The sequence below is a fragment of the Delphinus delphis genome, chromosome 2 (assembly GCF_949987515.2).
Source record: "Delphinus delphis chromosome 2, mDelDel1.2, whole genome shotgun sequence".
Lineage (NCBI taxonomy): Eukaryota > Metazoa > Chordata > Mammalia > Artiodactyla > Delphinidae > Delphinus > Delphinus delphis.
In genome coordinates this window covers 74,717,468-74,733,383 of record NC_082684.1, presented here as the reverse complement: position 1 = coordinate 74,733,383, position 15,916 = coordinate 74,717,468, and the positions used below count along the sequence as shown (strand labels likewise).

The following is a 15,916-nucleotide window of genomic DNA, read 5'->3' as shown; positions in this document are numbered from 1 at the left end:
ATGGCTCTGCAGGATGTGTGCAAGTGGCAGGCCCCCGACACCCAAGAAGCCTCACCTCACCTGCCTCAGGCTGGTGGCTGGGCTCTGCCCCAGGGCTGGGACCCTCAAACCTTCCTGCAAATCCATGGCCCCAGGCTGGCCCATGGTACCACGACCCTGGCTTTCCGCTTCCGTCATGGAGTCATCGCTGCGGCTGACACGCGGTCCTCCTGTGGTGACTACGTGGCCTGTCCAGCCTCACGCAAGGTCATCCCTGTGCATCAGCACCTCCTGGGCACCACCTCTGGCACCTCGGCCGACTGTGCCACATGGTACCGGGTGCTACAGCGGGAGCTGCGGCTGCGGGCACTGAGGGAGGGTCAGCTGCCCAGCGTGGCTGGCGCCGCCAGACTCTTATCAGTCATGATGTCGCGCTATCGGGGGCTGGATCTGTGCGTGGCCACTGCCCTGTGCGGCTGGGACCGTTCCGGCCCTGCCCTCTTCTACGTCTACAGCGATGGCACCTGCCTGCAGGGGGACATCTTCTCGGTGGGCTCTGGATCTCCCTATGCCTATGGTGTGCTAGATGGCGGCTACCACTATGACATGAGCACCCAGGAAGCATATGCCCTGGCCCGCCGTGCTGTGGCCCATGCCACCCACCGTGATGCCTACTCGGGGGGCTCCGTGGACCTCTTCCACGTGCGGGAGAGTGGATGGGAATATGTGTCCCGCAACGATGCCTGGGTGCTGTACTCGGAACTGCGGAAGCTCCCAGGGCCGGGGCCAGAGCAGGAACGGGAGGAGGAGGCCATCCCGGACAGAGCCGGTGAAGGCGGAGAACCGTCTGTGGCACCAGCCCCGGGGGACTCGAGGATGCCCGCAGAGGCGCTGTGAGCAGCAGCAGGACCTGGGGGCCCAGCCCCGGGAGTGGGTGGCAGATGGGGCCGCAGTGGGGCAGACTCATGGCGTCTGGCTCCTGCTCTCGTGGGTTGCCGGCTTCATTTGTTGCAAGTCTCCATGCCTTTCTCCTCCCGGAGCCATCGAGGCTCTCTCCGACATGTTCCTGTTGGCGCCCAATAGATTGATCCAGCCTCCTTCTCAGCACCGAGTCCTCTTTCAGCAAGTACTTATTGCGCACCGGCTGCACGCCAGATGCTGTGCTAGGTGCTAGACCCTCTTTTCTTGCCATCCTCCTTTCTGCTTTTTCCCCTCCTATCCCCAGTCTCTCTTCCTCTCGTTTTAGTCCTTAGCTCAGCTTCAGAGTCTTCGCCACTTTCTCACCTTGGTGAGTGGAGATGGCTGGAGGAGAATGAAGTGGGGAGAGTAGCCCAGCGGGCCCAGGCTGGAAGAGGAGACAGTGCAGCATGTACACCTGGGGGTGGCGATGGGCTTCCCACATCTGTTTTTCTTCTCTGCCCCCCTCCCCGACCTGACCCTAATGACCATGATGCAAACCCTTTCCTGAACGCAGTTTTCATGATAACTCTTTGAGGTAAAAATGATCCTCACTTGACAGAAGAGGAAACAGGTTCAAAGGGTTATGTGACTTGCCCTAGGTCACACAGTCAGTGCAGAGATGATGCTGGGGTGCAGGCCTTCCGCTCCAGGGCTGTGGTCCTTCAGCTCAGTTTCTCTCCCAGGGCCTCTTCCTGCCAGGCGTCTGGGGAGTGACGTGGGGAAGAGAGCAGCTGGGCCGTGCCCCTGCCTGGTGGCCAGGGAAGGAGGAACCCAGAGGAGCCTGAGGGCCTGGAGGGCTGAGCTCCCTCTACCCCCGCTTGTCAGGACCTGAGCCATCGCCCCAGGCACCTCCCCCCGTCCCTTGCACTATGGCTTCCAGGCATGTCATGGCCGTTGCCCAACTTCTCCTCCTGCTGTCCCTTTGCCTGCTCTCCAGCCTCTCTTTCCAGTAGCTCCCTCTGGGCATGAAGAAAAGAGAGAAGCGTCTGTGCTAGTGGGAACTGCTGGGTTAGCACATCCTTTCCCACCCTCCTGTCCCCTTGCCGCTCCCTTGTAAGCCCTGACTTGGCGATGCAGGCTGACAGCTCCAGGAGGGATGCCTCCCCACCCTCCCCTCCCCAGGCCAAGTGAGGGGGGAAAGCACAGTCAGCCTAGGAGGTGGCACCTGAAGATTCCTGAATCTTCTTTCTCTATCCCACTCCTACAGCTTCCAGTCCCAAGATGAACAATACCTTTCCTCCCTCCTGGACACCCCTCCTCCCAGCCTCCAGCCCAGTCGTGAGCCCCAAGCCTGCACCTCAGGCTAAGAATTCCTCCAGGCAGGAGCTGGCCAGACAGAGGAGCCCCAGCAGACTCTGGCTTTCAGGGGATGATGGGAGAGGAGGGAAGAAAGCTAAGGGAGTCCCAGGAGCGAAAGCAGTAGGGGAGAGGGGGGGAAATGGTCAGGGGAAGGGGGACCGCAGAAAGGTGCCCAGTACAGGAAGACTAGGCTTCGAGCCAGGGTCTGGGAATCTGGCTGGTGGCCTCCGTAGCAATTCTTCATCCCTCACCCACTCCTCAGCCTCAGGGGAGGAGGTGCAGGACACTGGCAATGATCACTAGAGGTCAAGGACCCCAGGCCAGCTTGGTCCTGGAGGAACACAGGAGGAAGGGCAGCTTTTGCCCAGGGTTCAAGTGTTTGATTGACGCAGACATAAGAGGGGGCACCTCCACATGCAGAGGTGAGTGTGGGTCTGTGACCTGTTGTATGTGAGTGATCCAGGAGAGGCGATGCATGTGCAGTTCCTATGTGCAGAGACAGGAAACAGGCTGGAAGTTATCAGGGAGAAAGACGGGCCTTATCACTTCTTTTGGGGAAAAGAGGTCCAGAGTGGGGTGGGGCAGGGCTCACCCCACTGGTTCGATACTTCTGCATCCATCCACCCCTGTCCTGAAGCCCCAGGGGTGAGAAAAGGCAGGGAGGGAGGGGCGGGCTAGCTTGGGGTTGCCACTTGAGCCCAGCCCAAGGCTCCCTGAGAACCACATGCGGCTCACCCCCTGGAACACTCTGTGCCCCTCCTCTTCCCATTAATCAGGGAAGGAGGATTAAACCCAGATAGGGAGGGCATAACAGGGGGGGAGCCCCACTCTTCTTGCGTCTCCTCCCATCACCTCTCCCTTTCTCTCTCTCTTTTCCTTCCATTGTTCTGTCCTTCTTCCCTCCCTTTGACGGATTCGGTGTTTCCAATGGTGAGGTATTTAAGACCAGAGATAAGCCTGAGGGTCTAGCTGAAAAGCCTGTTTCCCTACATTGTTGTTTTCCTTGAAGCTTAATGAGTTGGGGAGGACCTCAGGAGGGTGTTAAGGAGGGCTGGGAGAGGAGGCAAAGGCCTGCATCCCACTTCAATGCGCCCCTCCTCGGCCCACGAGTCAATCCCTCCTTCTCTCCACTTACTCCTGGAGGCTTGATGCAGACATCAGGGGAGACCAAAGGTGTGGATCTAGCTCTGAACAGGAAGACTTGTCCTTGTGGCTCCCTGCTTGGAGTGCTGCCTCCTAATCGTCTCCCTCAGGGGCAGACAGTCTGCTCTCACACAGGCCTTCAGGCAGGCAGGGGCCCGGTTCCAGCCTTCAGCAGAGTCAATGACAATGCCAGCATCGGAGCAGGGTCCTTGTTCTCCCACCGCCTGGTTGCCCTAACCAAATGGCGTGGAAGGTACAAGAAGGCATCTTCCCATTAGAGCAGCCATCCCTGATTATCTGCACTCCGCACTTGGAGGGGAAGGTCACAAGGACCTATCGTGACCCACCTACTTGAGTCCCCAGGAGCCCTGCCTGGAGTTACGAGGCATGGGTGCTAATTCTGGTTGCCGGGTGGACCCCTTCTCTGCTTAGGGAGTGCACGGTGAGAGATGCTGGCCACCCGCTGGGCTCCCACCCCAGTTGACTTTGATTCAGCCCTTCGAACAGCCCGCCTCCCTGGTCCCTCTCCCTCCTCTTTGTGCCCACAAAGAGTAAGACCAGAGACTGGGAAGAATAAAAGGTGGGGCAGCAGGCCCCAGGTCCACTGTGACTGTGCCACCTCGCCCTGGCCCACCCTTTCTCCAGCTGGGACCACAGGCCCCAGGAGGCACTGGCTTACCCCCTCTGCTCTTCCCCACCCATACTTATTCCTAGTCTAGAGCTCCTCTTCCTCTCTTCTTAGTCTTTTATAGCTCCCCCTTTTCTCCACTTTCTCCTTCCCACTTTCCCCTCTGGCCAATCTCCACATCTTAATTTCCTTGGACAGTTTGAGACCAACAGAGAACCCAGAGGTTGTGGGGGTAGAGGTACATGTCATTACCTCTTTCGTCCCTGTATGGTGTCAACCCAAAGCCTCCTCTACTAAGGGGACTTGAAGCGACTGTCCCCCAAAGGAGAAAGGAGAAGGGGTCGAGGGGGTGGGCTCAGGCCTCTCCTCCAGCCCTTTGGCACAGTGACGCTCTTACAGACACCTGAGTGCAGAAAGGAAAGCAGGACTCCAGCTTTACAAAATAAAGTGTTTATTATGAAATTAGAGATGGAGGCCCCTCCCCTTCCTCCCTCTTCCCCTTCCCCAGCTGCCTCCCTCTTTCCTTCCCATCCCTCCCCCTGGGGCCTGGGAAGCACACAAGACAATGCCCAGAGCTAGGTTGCCCAGGGCCGGCTGACGGCTGGGCAGAGCTCCAGGGAGGCGGCCACGTTGGGGGCTGGAGCTCTTGCCCCGGGAGGTGAGCTGGCTCCCTCTCTCGCTGGAGGCCAATGGAGCCAGGATGAGGCCATGAGTGATGGATGGAACCATGCGGGCAGGTCTGCAACGACAGAAGAGCCCGAGTGAGAGGTGGGGCGTGAGGGAGGGCTTTGGGCCACCCCTGTGTTCCCCATAGTCTAGGGACACTGACCTGGGGCAGAACATCCCCTGCAGGAGGGTGGGCAGCAGTGGCTGGAAGTTTCTCTTGTTTCTGGGATGGACAACGGAAGAAACCAAAAAGGCAGTCACAGGGACCCACAGAGAATGCGGGCAGATGTGGGCAGGAGACAGACAGAGAACGTGTGTGCGGGCACGGGCGACAGACAGAGCCGTGAGTGACAGATTTAGAATGGGGGAGACCAAAACAGAGCCACAAGAAAGTGGAATCACAGTGAGAGAACGGAGAGATTCAGAGTCTGAGCCGCACAACGCAGTCCCAGACAGGGAGAGTGTCAGAGACAGAGACAGAGATCCCTGGAGAGAGACGAACAGACGACTCAGGACGAGGGAGGTAAGGGCTCCGGAGGTTGCCCTGGGGAAGTGGGGAGGAGGGACATGGGGACCGGGGAGGCCTGGGGACCCCTGGGCTGCTGCCGCCTGCCTGGACCCCGGGGGCTCACTCAGAGGGCCTGTGCAGCCGCCACGCTGTGGCGGGCAGGGCCAGGCCGGCTCTCAGGGGGCCGGGGGCTCCTTGGCCCCGTAGAGCTCGGCCAGGGTGCGGAAGAGCGGCCCCCAGTCGTCCAGCGGCTCAGCGGGGCCTGGGGCGCCGCCGATCTCGCTGCCGGAGCCCAGGGAGCTGAGGGAGCCGCAGGAGGATCCCCGGCCCTCGTAGCCGTACACCTGCACCGAGTCGTAGGGTGGGACGCTGGGGTCGTCGTCCGCCCCGCGCAGCCGCAGCGCCAGCAGCTGCGCCACGTCGGCGGGGCCGGGGGGCCGGGGCTGGCGCGGCGCCCTGGCCCAGGGCAGCACATCTCGGCGCGCGGTCGGGCCGGGAGCCAGCGGGGCAGCCCCGTCGGGGTTTTGCAGGGCGCTGATGTCGAAGGCCTCTGTGTCCTCCTCGCCGCCGCCCTCGTCGTCGTAGGTGATGATGTTCTCACGCACGTCCTCCTCCTCCAGCACCATCAGGGCTTCCTGCTTCTGGCGTCGCAGGGCCATGAAGAGCACCACCAGGGCTGGGGGAGAGGCGCACACGGGCCGCTGAGCCGGCAGGGCCAGGCGTGGGGCAGCCTGGTTCCAATCAGAACGGCCTAGGGGTGGCAAGCCCTGGGTTTGACATCTGGCAAAGCTCGTTTGAATCCTGACTTCAACCCTTTACTCGCTGTGTGACCATGGAAAGTTGCTTAACTTCCCTGAACGTCTTTCGCCCTTAGATTGCTTGTGTGGAAAAGAGGGAAAACATATTTACTCCTCAGGGTTGTTGGAAGGATGAAATACCAAGCGCTGTGCCCAGCGCCACACGGGGCCCAGAGTCAGGGCTCGATAAACAGTTTTCATGGCTCATGACTCTCATTAGATTGACAGGCCAGGGATATGAGGCCAGAGCTTTTGTCTCGGATGCAGGAGGCAGTGGGAGAATCCAGGCACGAGGGTTCCTTCGAGACCTAGGATGGATTTCCCTGTGTCCAGTGTCCTCGTTCCTCTCCACACACCCTGCAGGCCTGGACCCCACATTTATGTCCCACTGTGGCCTGACTCACCAAGCAGGGTGCCCACACAGGTGATGATGGCGAGCAGGGCCCCGGTGCTGAGCCCAGCAGGTGAGAGCTGAGCCTCGGGCCGGCAGGAGGCCACGGAGCCATCGGGCCGGCAGCGGCACACGCTGACAGTTACTGTGGCGGTGCTTCTCAGTGCCGGCTGCCCCCAGTCCCACAGTTCTATGGGGACCAGGTAGGGGGCCTGGCGGGGCGGGGCGGGGCGAGAGGGCAGCAGCAGGCTGGCAGAGCCATCTGTGGGAGAGGAAGGTGTTGGGTCACCTCCTGGGACACGTTCCCAGTAAGGTCGTTGCAGTCCCAGTAAGGTCGTTCCCAGTAAGGTCGTTGCAGCCCAGGGTCACCTCCTGGGACACGTTCCCAGTAAGGTCTGTGGGGAAGGTTTGCAAAGAGCAAAACCACATCCACCCTGTGTTGGTTTTTTTCTTGCCCCACTGCGCGCGCGGCTTGCAGGATCTCAGTTCCCCAACCAGGGATTGAACCCAGGCCACGGCAGTGAAAGCCCAGAATCCTAACCACGAGGCCACCAGGGAACTCCCCAAACCACATCCACCTTCTGTTGGGTGGAGGGCCCAGGTAGGCAGGCAGGGCCGAGGGTGGTAGAGGAGAGGAGGGAAGCAGGCATGGGCACGGTTGTAGGAGGCTACCCACCTCGGTTGTCCCGTACAGTGAAGTTGGCAGCGGGGTCTAGGGGACCTTGAAGGGAGATACGGCTATTGTTGCCGACTTCATCTCTGTCCAGGGCCCTGAGGACCTGAATCAGCTGGGAGGAAGAAAAGAAGCCTTGTACGGAGTGGGCAGCTGGAGAGGTCTTGAGTTCCCGACCCCCCTGCCTCAGCGGCTCACCTGGCCGGGCGCTGCAGATTCACACACAAAGGTGTCGTAGGGCTCCGCCAGCTGGGGAGCGTTGTCATTCTCATCCAGGGTCTGGATGGCCACTTGCACCCGGGAGGCCTGCGCGGAGCTGTCTGAAGCCAGAAACACAAACACGTACACCCCATGCAAGCGCACACATCACAGTTACACACAACACACGGGGTGTGTGGGCACGGATGCCACACGCAGCACATAGCATGCATGTGGGATACATGAGATGACGCATGCAATATGCAAGTAGCAAACAATGTTGCGAAATGAATGGAACAAGCGCATACAACAGCCATGTGGTACCCGAGATGTGTGCAATACATATACCATATACACTCAACAGGAGTGTAGCACCCATAACATATACAAGAACCCACATGCAGGGTACACGTGCCATAAAGGAAAGGTAGACAGACGATGCATACCGGATGCACACAGACAGTAGCCATGAAACATACAAACACATTCATACCGTCCATTTGATGTACACTCAGTGTTTTAAAACAAATGCAACATACATGAAGTGAATGTTCAATATATACAGTGAATGTAGTATCTCGACCCCCAAGATGCAGAGAATGCGTTTTCATGCACAAAACCGGTGGACACGCACACACACACACACACACACATACACACACCATCAGAGGTCTGGGAGGTTGTGGTGTAGCAGTGAGTATCACTTAGAGTTGACCTTGGGGAGGGAGGAGCTACGTGATACTCAGGGGCAGAGCCAGGCCACCCTGGGTACCACAGCCAGACACAGGCCCCCTCGTCATTGGGTGGCTCCCACCATTACCCTGCCTTGCTTCTCACTGCCCGTGGCATCCAAGAGAAAATGGAAATTAGGCATCCCTGCCTGCCCCAGTGTTCACCTCCTCTAGGCTAAACCTCACAGTTCCTTTAGTCTTTTCCCCGAGTTGAGGGAGAGCTGGCTGGCTTTTGGGAAGGTGCTGAGCTGACAGCCTGGGCAGAGGAGCAGACTGCCTGGTTAAAGGGTCTGGGATACCCTGAGATGGGACGGGGCTGGGGCCCATTCCTTCGCTGCAGTTAAGGCCCAGGGCCTGCTAGTCAATACTGGGGTGCAGGATTTGGCAGGAGATGAGAAGACACTGAGGGGAATACACACACACACACACACACACACACACACACACACACACACACACACGCAGGGCTACGTATACACAGGCAGCCACAGACACGCTACATATACCACAAATACACACAGGGACGTTCACACAGACAGACATGCATGCACTGCCCCAGAGCTGCACGGTCGTAAACATAAACCTATCTACATACAATTCGACACGTATGAGAGGCAGTATGGCAGAGGAGACAACAGCTGAGATTCTGCAGCCTGACTGGGACTGAGGCCCCACCACTTAATGTCTGTGTGACCTTGGGAAGTTACTTAACTTCTCTTTGCCCGAGTTTCCTCCCTTTAAAATGGGGGAAAAAATCGTACCTTCTTCATAAAGTTGTGGTGATGATTAAATGAAGTAACCCACATTTGGTACTTAGAACAGTGTCCGATACACAATAAAGAGTAAATTATTACTATCTGTCCACAAACACATGCACAAAACAATATATACAAACAGCTACTTGTATCTATCACTATATACATCCAATTACACATATGCACAAATAATATAAATACAATTCTATACACTCAACTACGTACACATATATGCAGCTATAGACGTGTACTCACAAACATGGGTATGTATGTATATGTACTTTCCACACGCGTGGAATCATACACATGTAAGTACACACCCACGTGTACACACACACATTGCTCTTCACGGACATGTACAAGTACGTATGCACACAGTGACAACTTCCCTAAACAGGACACAGACGGCAAACGTAGGAGACCCTGAGGCATAAGCAGGCGTGGTGAGGAGAGGTTCATAGAAGGGAGGGAGGTCTAAGGCTGAACCACAGTACTGGTGACCGGTGACTGACATGGGCAGTGCATGGAGTTGGTCCCTCTCCCTACCCTTGAGGGCTCCTGGCAGGGCTTCCCAGAGAGGGGCTCCTGGCACCACCTCCCCACCCTGGCCCCGATCAGCTCCCAGAGGAGGGGCCCAGCCCCTCCCTGATGCCCCTTCAGCCTGAAGCAGAGAGTGGGCCAGGCAGGGTCTCACAGGGTGCGGGAAGCTACTCAAGGTTAGATTTATTTCCGGGTTGGGGAAAGTCAGGTATGGGAGCCAACTGAAACTGAGGGGAAATGCTCAGGCAGACCCACTGTGCCCAGCCCAGGCAGGAGACCAGAAGGCCTGCCTGGTGGTGATGATGCAGGCTGGGGACCCAGTGGCTATACGCTGGGTGAGGGTGTGATGGCACTAGCCGCCCTCCCCCACCCCCATACGTCCGTGCCCAGGGACGGCCCCTCTGCTGGGAGGCTGCTGCCTCCTCCCGGTTCTCCCAGGGGCCCAGGACTCCTCACCGACTTCTGTGGCCAGCACTGTGAGGTTGTGCCAGACACGAGCCTCGCGGTCCAGGGGCACTGCCGTGCGGATGGTACCATCTTCAGGCTCGATGGAGAAGCAGTGCTCCGGGTCCGTGTCGGGGAGGATGGAGTATCTGGGGAGATGGAGTGGGGCTGGGGGCTGATCTGCGGCAGGGCCAGAGCTTGCAGCTACCCCTCCCTCCCTCTGTTCACCTTGCTGGGCCTCATGGCTCAGCTGGGCAGAGGGCCTGAGCTGGCCAGAGACGCGCACCCAGAGCCATAGTTCACGTTAGGGTCCCCTCAAAAGACAAATATCCCCGGGGAGTCATCAACATTAAACACCTGTCCTAACATGCCGGGGACTGGGTTTCATGGGCGTGCAGGGAGAGAGACAGAGGTGACGTCGGGTAAACACTGCCTGTCTTTCCGACTTCTGGGGCTCTGCTCTGGGGACCAGGGACCCAAGTTCTAGCCCTGCTCTGTCTCAGGCCAGCTGTGTGACCTTGGGCAAATCTTTTAACCTGTTTCCTCAACTACAAAATGGGAATGACTCCCTCAGTGCTATGACAGGGATGCTGGCTGGGGCGGTGGAAAGAGTGGGTCTTCTTGGGGCCGACAAGTCCGGATTTGAATCCCAGCACTGCTACTTACTGACTGTGTGACCTTGGGCAAATTACTCAACCTCTCAGGGCCAGGCCTCTAAAGCAGGGGTCCCCAAACCCCGGGCTGCGGACCAGTACTGGTCCATGGCCTGTTAGGAACTGAGCCACACCGCTCGCGTTACCGCCTGAACCATTCCCAACGCCCCCCCAACCCCCCTCCGTCCGTGGAAAAATTACGTTGCACAAAACCGGTCCCTGCTGCCGAGAAGGTCGGGGACCGCAGCTCTAAAGCAACCGGAGCTGAGACGCTTACTACCCTTATCTACTATCCGACTCTCACAGGTTGTTGGAGAAGGAAATGTTATCAAGAGGGTAAAATGTGAAGCGCTGAGCGAGCGGTCAATAGCCGTGGCCATCAACTGATCCGTCGCACTCATCAGATGAGGTTCCGTCTGCTCGCACTGCCACCGGGAGGCGCTACTATCATCCACCCAGAGGGATGGGTGGAGAGTGTGGGAGGGGTCAGCAAGGTCCTCCAGCCCTGCCCTGGCCCCAGGCCTGCAGTGAGGGAGACTTCTGCCAGGAGGTGAGCGTGATTTGCAGTAAAGGGGGCACATCCTCGGGCGGGAATAGCATGCTGCTGGGCCCTGGCCCTGAGCCCGCCTGCACCCCAGCTCACCTGATCGGGCTGGCCTGGGAGTCCAGGTCAGCAGCTGACACCTGGCCCACCAGGGTCCCGGGAGACTTGTTCTCGGGGACTGCCAAGATGTAGGCAGCCTGGGTGAAAGCGGGTGGTTCTGGGGCATCCTGCACAGCCACGCGCACTGAGGCCACGTCCTTGAAGGGCCCTCGCCGCAGGTAGGCTGGGTCGATGAGCGTGTTGGTCGCCTCCACACGGAAGGAGTAGGAGCGACGGGTCTCGAAGTCTAGGGGCTGTGGTGAGGGGGACGGAGTGACTGAGGCAGGGGGGAACCCGGGAGGTGGGCACCAGAGGGGCAGTGGCCTCGGTGGTCGGGGTGGGGTGGGGCGCGGGTTACTCGGTCAGAACTCTAGGTCTGCCCCCAGTTCCGTCACAGACTTGCTCTGTGCAAAGTCCTGAGCCAGTCACTCCCCCGTTCTGGCCCTTAGGCCCTCATCTGAAAGACGAGGAGATGACCGTAATCTCTAAGCTCCAACACAGGGATCCCGACCGAGCCTGTTCTAGCCCTGTTAGAAGCGTGTCCCATGGGGCAGGAGGCAAGTGTGAGTGGGTCCGCAGCGCTAGCAGACAGGAGGCTAACCTTGCGGACAGTGAGGAGGCCATCTCGACCCCGGGCGTCTGTGCTGATGCTGAAGGCCTCGGACCCCTCCCCATCCAGGATGCTGTATGCCATAAGGGCGTTGTCCCCCAGGTCTGGGTCCTGGGCCCGCAGCCGGCCCACCAGGGTGCCCGGCCCAGCGGTCTCCACCACGGAGAACTGGTACAGGCCTTGGAGTGGATGGAGGGAGACGTTCTGAGAGAGGTCCCCGGTCCTCCTCCCTCCCCCAGCACATCCTTCTCCCAGGCCTGGCTGGGGGAGGGGTGGGGGAGGCTTCTCCCGAGGCTGTAGGGCTGGGGGGCGGTCAAAGGGCGGCTCAGGCGGGGCACTTGTCCCTTACTCTGAGGGAACTTGGGGGGGTTGTCGTTGACATCGCTGAGGGTGACCGTCACCGTAGTGCTGCCCGACAGCCCCCCCATGTGGCCGCCCATGTCCTTGGCCTGAATCACCACCAAGAACTCCTCCTGTGTCTCGCGGTCCATGTTGGGGATGGCGGTCCGCACCACTCCTAGGGGGAGAGACGACGAGTCAGGGGGTGCCTGTCCCCACGGCTGCCCTACCCGCCTCCCAAGCTCTATCCTCACCAGTCTGGGGGTCCACAGAGAAGAAAGGCAGTCCATCCAGCACAGTGTACACCAGCTTGGCACTGTTCCCGTAGCTGGGGTCATCGGCATCGTGAGCGGTCACCTGGATCACTGATGTCCCTGTGGGGGACCCCGGCACTCCGCTCAGCCGGGGCAGAGCCAAGTGGGGAAGAAGGGTAGATGGGCGGGACCCAGACATGAGCGGGGCTGAATTGCAGGAGGTGGGTTCTGGGGCGGAAAGCGGTCGGGGAAGGAGAGGGGAGGGCACTCTCGGAGATGGGATCCGGGATGTCCGGACCTGGGGTACTCACCGACATTGGACATCTCGGGTACTGTGGCGTGGTAGGGCCCGAGGGGAAAGATGGGTGGATTGTCGTTGATGTCCTGCACCTTGATAATGAACTCCGATGGGGGCTCCAGGGGTCGGTTGGAGGCTCGGTCCACAGCTTGGGCCAGTAGAACGTACTGTGCCTTCTCCTCCCGGTCCAGGCTCTTGGTGACATGGATATTGCCTGTGGCCTCGTCAATCACAAATACAGTGCCTGCCCCCTCTCCGGTCAGCAGGTACTTGGTGCGGCCCTCACCCCTGTCCACATCTGAGTGCAGCTGTAGGGATCGGGGAAACATGGCAGCGGGTTCCAAGCATAGGGACAGAAAGTTAGAGTCTAAAGCTAGGATTGAGTGGAGTGTTGGGTGTCCTGAGGGACCAAGGTCATTGCAGAAGTGAGGAAGTTGCGGGGCAGGGCCTTGAGGATTAGGGTAGACATGGGAGGGGTGGATCCCTACCTTGCCAATAAGGACAGGCTCTGGTCCGGCATATTCCTCAATGACAAAGAACTGGTTCCACACCCAGCTCCGTCGGGTCCGAAGCAGTGCTGGTCCTGGGGCCCCCCGGGACCCTGCCCAAGCCTGGGCTGGGGCTGCCAGGCGCCCCATGCAGCTCCAGCCACCCAGCCAGGTCAGCAGGAGCCTCACCAGGCCCCACATGTTTGGGCTCAGCCAGGGCTCTGTTCACTGCTCCCGGGTGCTGAGGCATGAGCTGGCTGGGGCAGAGGGGCAGATGCTTCGGGGCTGCCCCATGGATCCACACCTGCAGGATGCACAGCTGTTTACGGTTAAGGAAACCCTTAAACTCTTAAACCTCCCCAAAGTTAGATGCGGAAGATCACACCTCCAAGGAACCAGACGCCCCACTGCCCAGAACCCAGACTAAGACAGAGAGCAGACAGTCTGATCTTTCCCTCCACCCAGGCTCTGCCCGTATCCACCTCCAGCCCTCCAAGCTGATAAATCTCCGGCCACTCAACTCTGAGTAGAGAAGCTTGGGAAGAAGATAGGAGAGGGGATGCTGGGAGGGCTTGGAACCCCAAACTGGCCCCTCTGCTCCCAGGGTGGGCATGCAGCTTGGGGCTGGAGGAGATGGGGGCTACCAGGGAAAGGGCTTAAAATCCAGGGATTGGGATTCATGGAGGTGGGGTCTCAGGGCGCCTAGGTCAGGCTGAGATGACAAGCAGGGCAGCCTCAGACAGGGTTGAGAGCCTGTGAAAGTCCGTCCTCCACAGGCACTCCGCCTCTCCAGAACCTGCCCCCGGCACACAGCTAGCTGAAGTCCTTGAAGGGGGACTGGGCTCCCAGGGCAGAGTGGGGGGCCAGAGCTGAAAGAAGAGGGGTGGTAGAGGCCGAAGACTGGGGAGGGGGAGCAGAGGCAGACCCAGAGGCTAGAGACACAGCGTGATTAAGGGTGAGACCAAGACTCAGGGACTGTCAGACAGAGACAGAGACAGAATGGCAGCAAGAGACAGGAGGAAAGAGATCAAAGGAGGTAGCCTGGGTGCCTGAAAGGCAGAGAGGAGTCATGGGTACCAGGATTGAGAATGGGTGGAAGAGGGGGCAGAGGGGCTTTCAGTACGTGTGATGACCAGGAAGGGGCAGCTTTAGCTGCCGGGGTTAGACCAGGCCGCCCCGGTGCGGAACTTCATTCTGGGAGAAGGGGCAGCCAGGAGGGGCTGTGGGAAGGAAGCTAGAGGACCTTTCCCACCACTGTCTCCTCCCTCTCCTCCAACGGGCACCCCCTCAGGTGGCTGTGGCTGCGCCCCTCCTCCCCTAGAGCAGACATACACCTGACAGTCCTCTCCTTCCCGAGGGAAGAGGGAAGCCGGGGCCAGAGAGGGAGGCGGGACGGAGAGAAGGAAGGCGATAGAGGACTGGGAAACAGGATAGCGGGAAGGGAAGGGAAGAGGAGAGCAGAGGGAAGGAACGGGGAAGGAAAGGAAAGCGGGAAAAAGAAAAGACAGGAGAGGAGAGAAAGGTGGAGGAAGAAAAAGGCAAAGAGGAAGAGATGGAGCAAGACAGGGCAAGAGGGAGAGAGAAGGGTTGGGGAGCCAGGGAAGGGGCAGAAAAGGCAAACAGGCAGAGAGAAGGCAGGATGAAGAGAAATCGAGGGAGAGGAAGATGGGAAAAAGAGGGAGAGAGAGGTGCGAGGGAAGAAGGGAAAGCGGTAGAGCGCGGGAGAAGGGAGCCGGCAGTGGGCTCCCAGTCGCGGAGCGCACCGTTCACCGCTCTGAAGACACCCGCAGGCTGCGGGCCCCCTGCTGCCCCTCCGAGGATTCCCAACCGCGGGCTCCAGGGCAGGCGCCCTTACCTGGCAGTGCCAAGGGGCCCAGCCCGGTGGGGAGCGCCCCCGCCCGCCCCCGTCGCCGGGTCCCGGGGGCGCAGCCCCGAGCCGATCGGAGCGGGCGCCGCGGCTCCGCTGCAGGTCTGAGCAGCCCCGGCTAGAACAAGGGAGCGAGACGGAGGGGGCGGGGGAAGGAGGCTCCGCCTGCGGAGGAGCGAGGCGCCTCCGCGCCGCGCGGGAGGGCCCAGCCTCCGACCCTCCCCGGCCAGCCCTGGCCGCGCAGCGGGGGGCGGGGGCGGTGCCTGCTGCCCGCCCCCTCGGCGCTGCCGGGCGCATACAGATGCGGTGCCCCTCCCGGGCCGGGCCCGCAGCGCCTGGAGGGGCACTCGGGCGGGAGGGCTTCCAGGCCACGGCGCCAGGCCGTTTCCGAAGAGCTAGCGGAGAAGGCGCACCCGGGAGCGCGAAGCGGCCCGCACGCCCCCCGCAGCCGGGCGAAGGGCGAGCGCACAGTGAGCAGGGGAATCTGGAGCCCACTGCGGAGGCCCGGTTCGCCGCCCCCGGACCAGCCTTGGAGGCTGCTGTGGACCCCGGCCGTGAGGCGGCAGCATTTTGGGAACCTGTGCAGGGAAGGGTAGCGGGCCGGCTGGGGGCTTTAAGCACAGCAGAAAGGTCCAGGGAGTCCGCGGGCTGGGCCCAGGGAACAAACGGCAGGGACCGAGGCGACGTCGGCGGGAGGGCACGGAGCCTTTTTGGGAAGCTCATTTACAGGAGCCTACTGAGCGAGCGGCTGCCGCCCCCTGGTGGCAGTTATGGGCGGCACCTTGAAGGTGGTGACCAGGTGACCAAATGCCTCTAGCACAGCACCGGGACACCCCTCTTCCCAGGGCGTCTTTCCCTCGGCCCTCCAGCGAGGAAGATCCACAGCTGTGTGTGGCTAGAGCCGAGGCAGGGATGGAGGGAGGGTGGGAAGTCCCTGCTCCAGGAAGCAGCAGCCTAAGTTAAGGGTATGGAATGCAAGCAATGCTGGCTGCACTGCATGCTGCAGCCTCCCCTTCAACATGGCTCTCACCCAGGCCCTGCCCAAGGAAAGC

General features: G+C 60.1%; 2 protein-coding genes across 2 annotated transcripts; one reads left to right on the top strand and one right to left on the bottom strand.

The window, feature by feature from the left end:
- Window positions 1-876, top strand: PSMB11 (proteasome subunit beta 11). Its single transcript, XM_060003492.1, has one exon. The coding sequence runs from the start codon at window positions 1-3 to the stop codon at window positions 874-876; it is 876 nt and encodes a 291-aa protein (XP_059859475.1).
- Window positions 877-4,513: 3,637 nt separating this feature from the next.
- CDH24 (cadherin 24) lies at window positions 4,514-14,952 on the bottom strand. The gene is made up of 13 exons (XM_060003491.1): window positions 14,853-14,952; window positions 12,998-13,301; window positions 12,523-12,817; window positions 12,212-12,331; window positions 11,968-12,135; window positions 11,610-11,797; window positions 11,009-11,262; window positions 9,725-9,861; window positions 7,243-7,364; window positions 7,048-7,159; window positions 6,385-6,633; window positions 4,839-5,859; window positions 4,514-4,748 (listed from the first exon to the last, which is right to left on the bottom strand). The coding sequence occupies exons 2-12, from the start codon at window positions 13,196-13,198 to the stop codon at window positions 5,360-5,362; spliced, it is 2,346 nt and encodes a 781-aa protein (XP_059859474.1). The 5' UTR covers window positions 13,199-13,301; window positions 14,853-14,952; the 3' UTR covers window positions 4,514-4,748; window positions 4,839-5,359.
- Between the last annotated feature and the right edge of the window lie 964 nt (window positions 14,953-15,916).

Excerpts from the sequence above, each read along its gene's own strand:
- CDH24 (XM_060003491.1), bottom strand. The coding sequence starts at position 13,198 with ATGTGGGGCCTGGTGAGGCTCCTGCTGACCTGGCTGGGTGGCTGGAGC. Across the intron at positions 12,136-12,211 it reads CTCTGTGGACCCCCAGACTG|GAGTGGTGCGGACCGCCATC; the intron begins GTGAGGATAGAG and ends CTCTCCCCCTAG. Across the intron at positions 7,365-9,724 it reads AGTGCTGGCCACAGAAGTCG|ACAGCTCCGCGCAGGCCTCC; the intron begins GTGAGGAGTCCT and ends TTCTGGCTTCAG.
- PSMB11 (XM_060003492.1), top strand. The coding sequence starts at position 1 with ATGGCTCTGCAGGATGTGTGCAAGTGGCAGGCCCCCGACACCCAAGAA.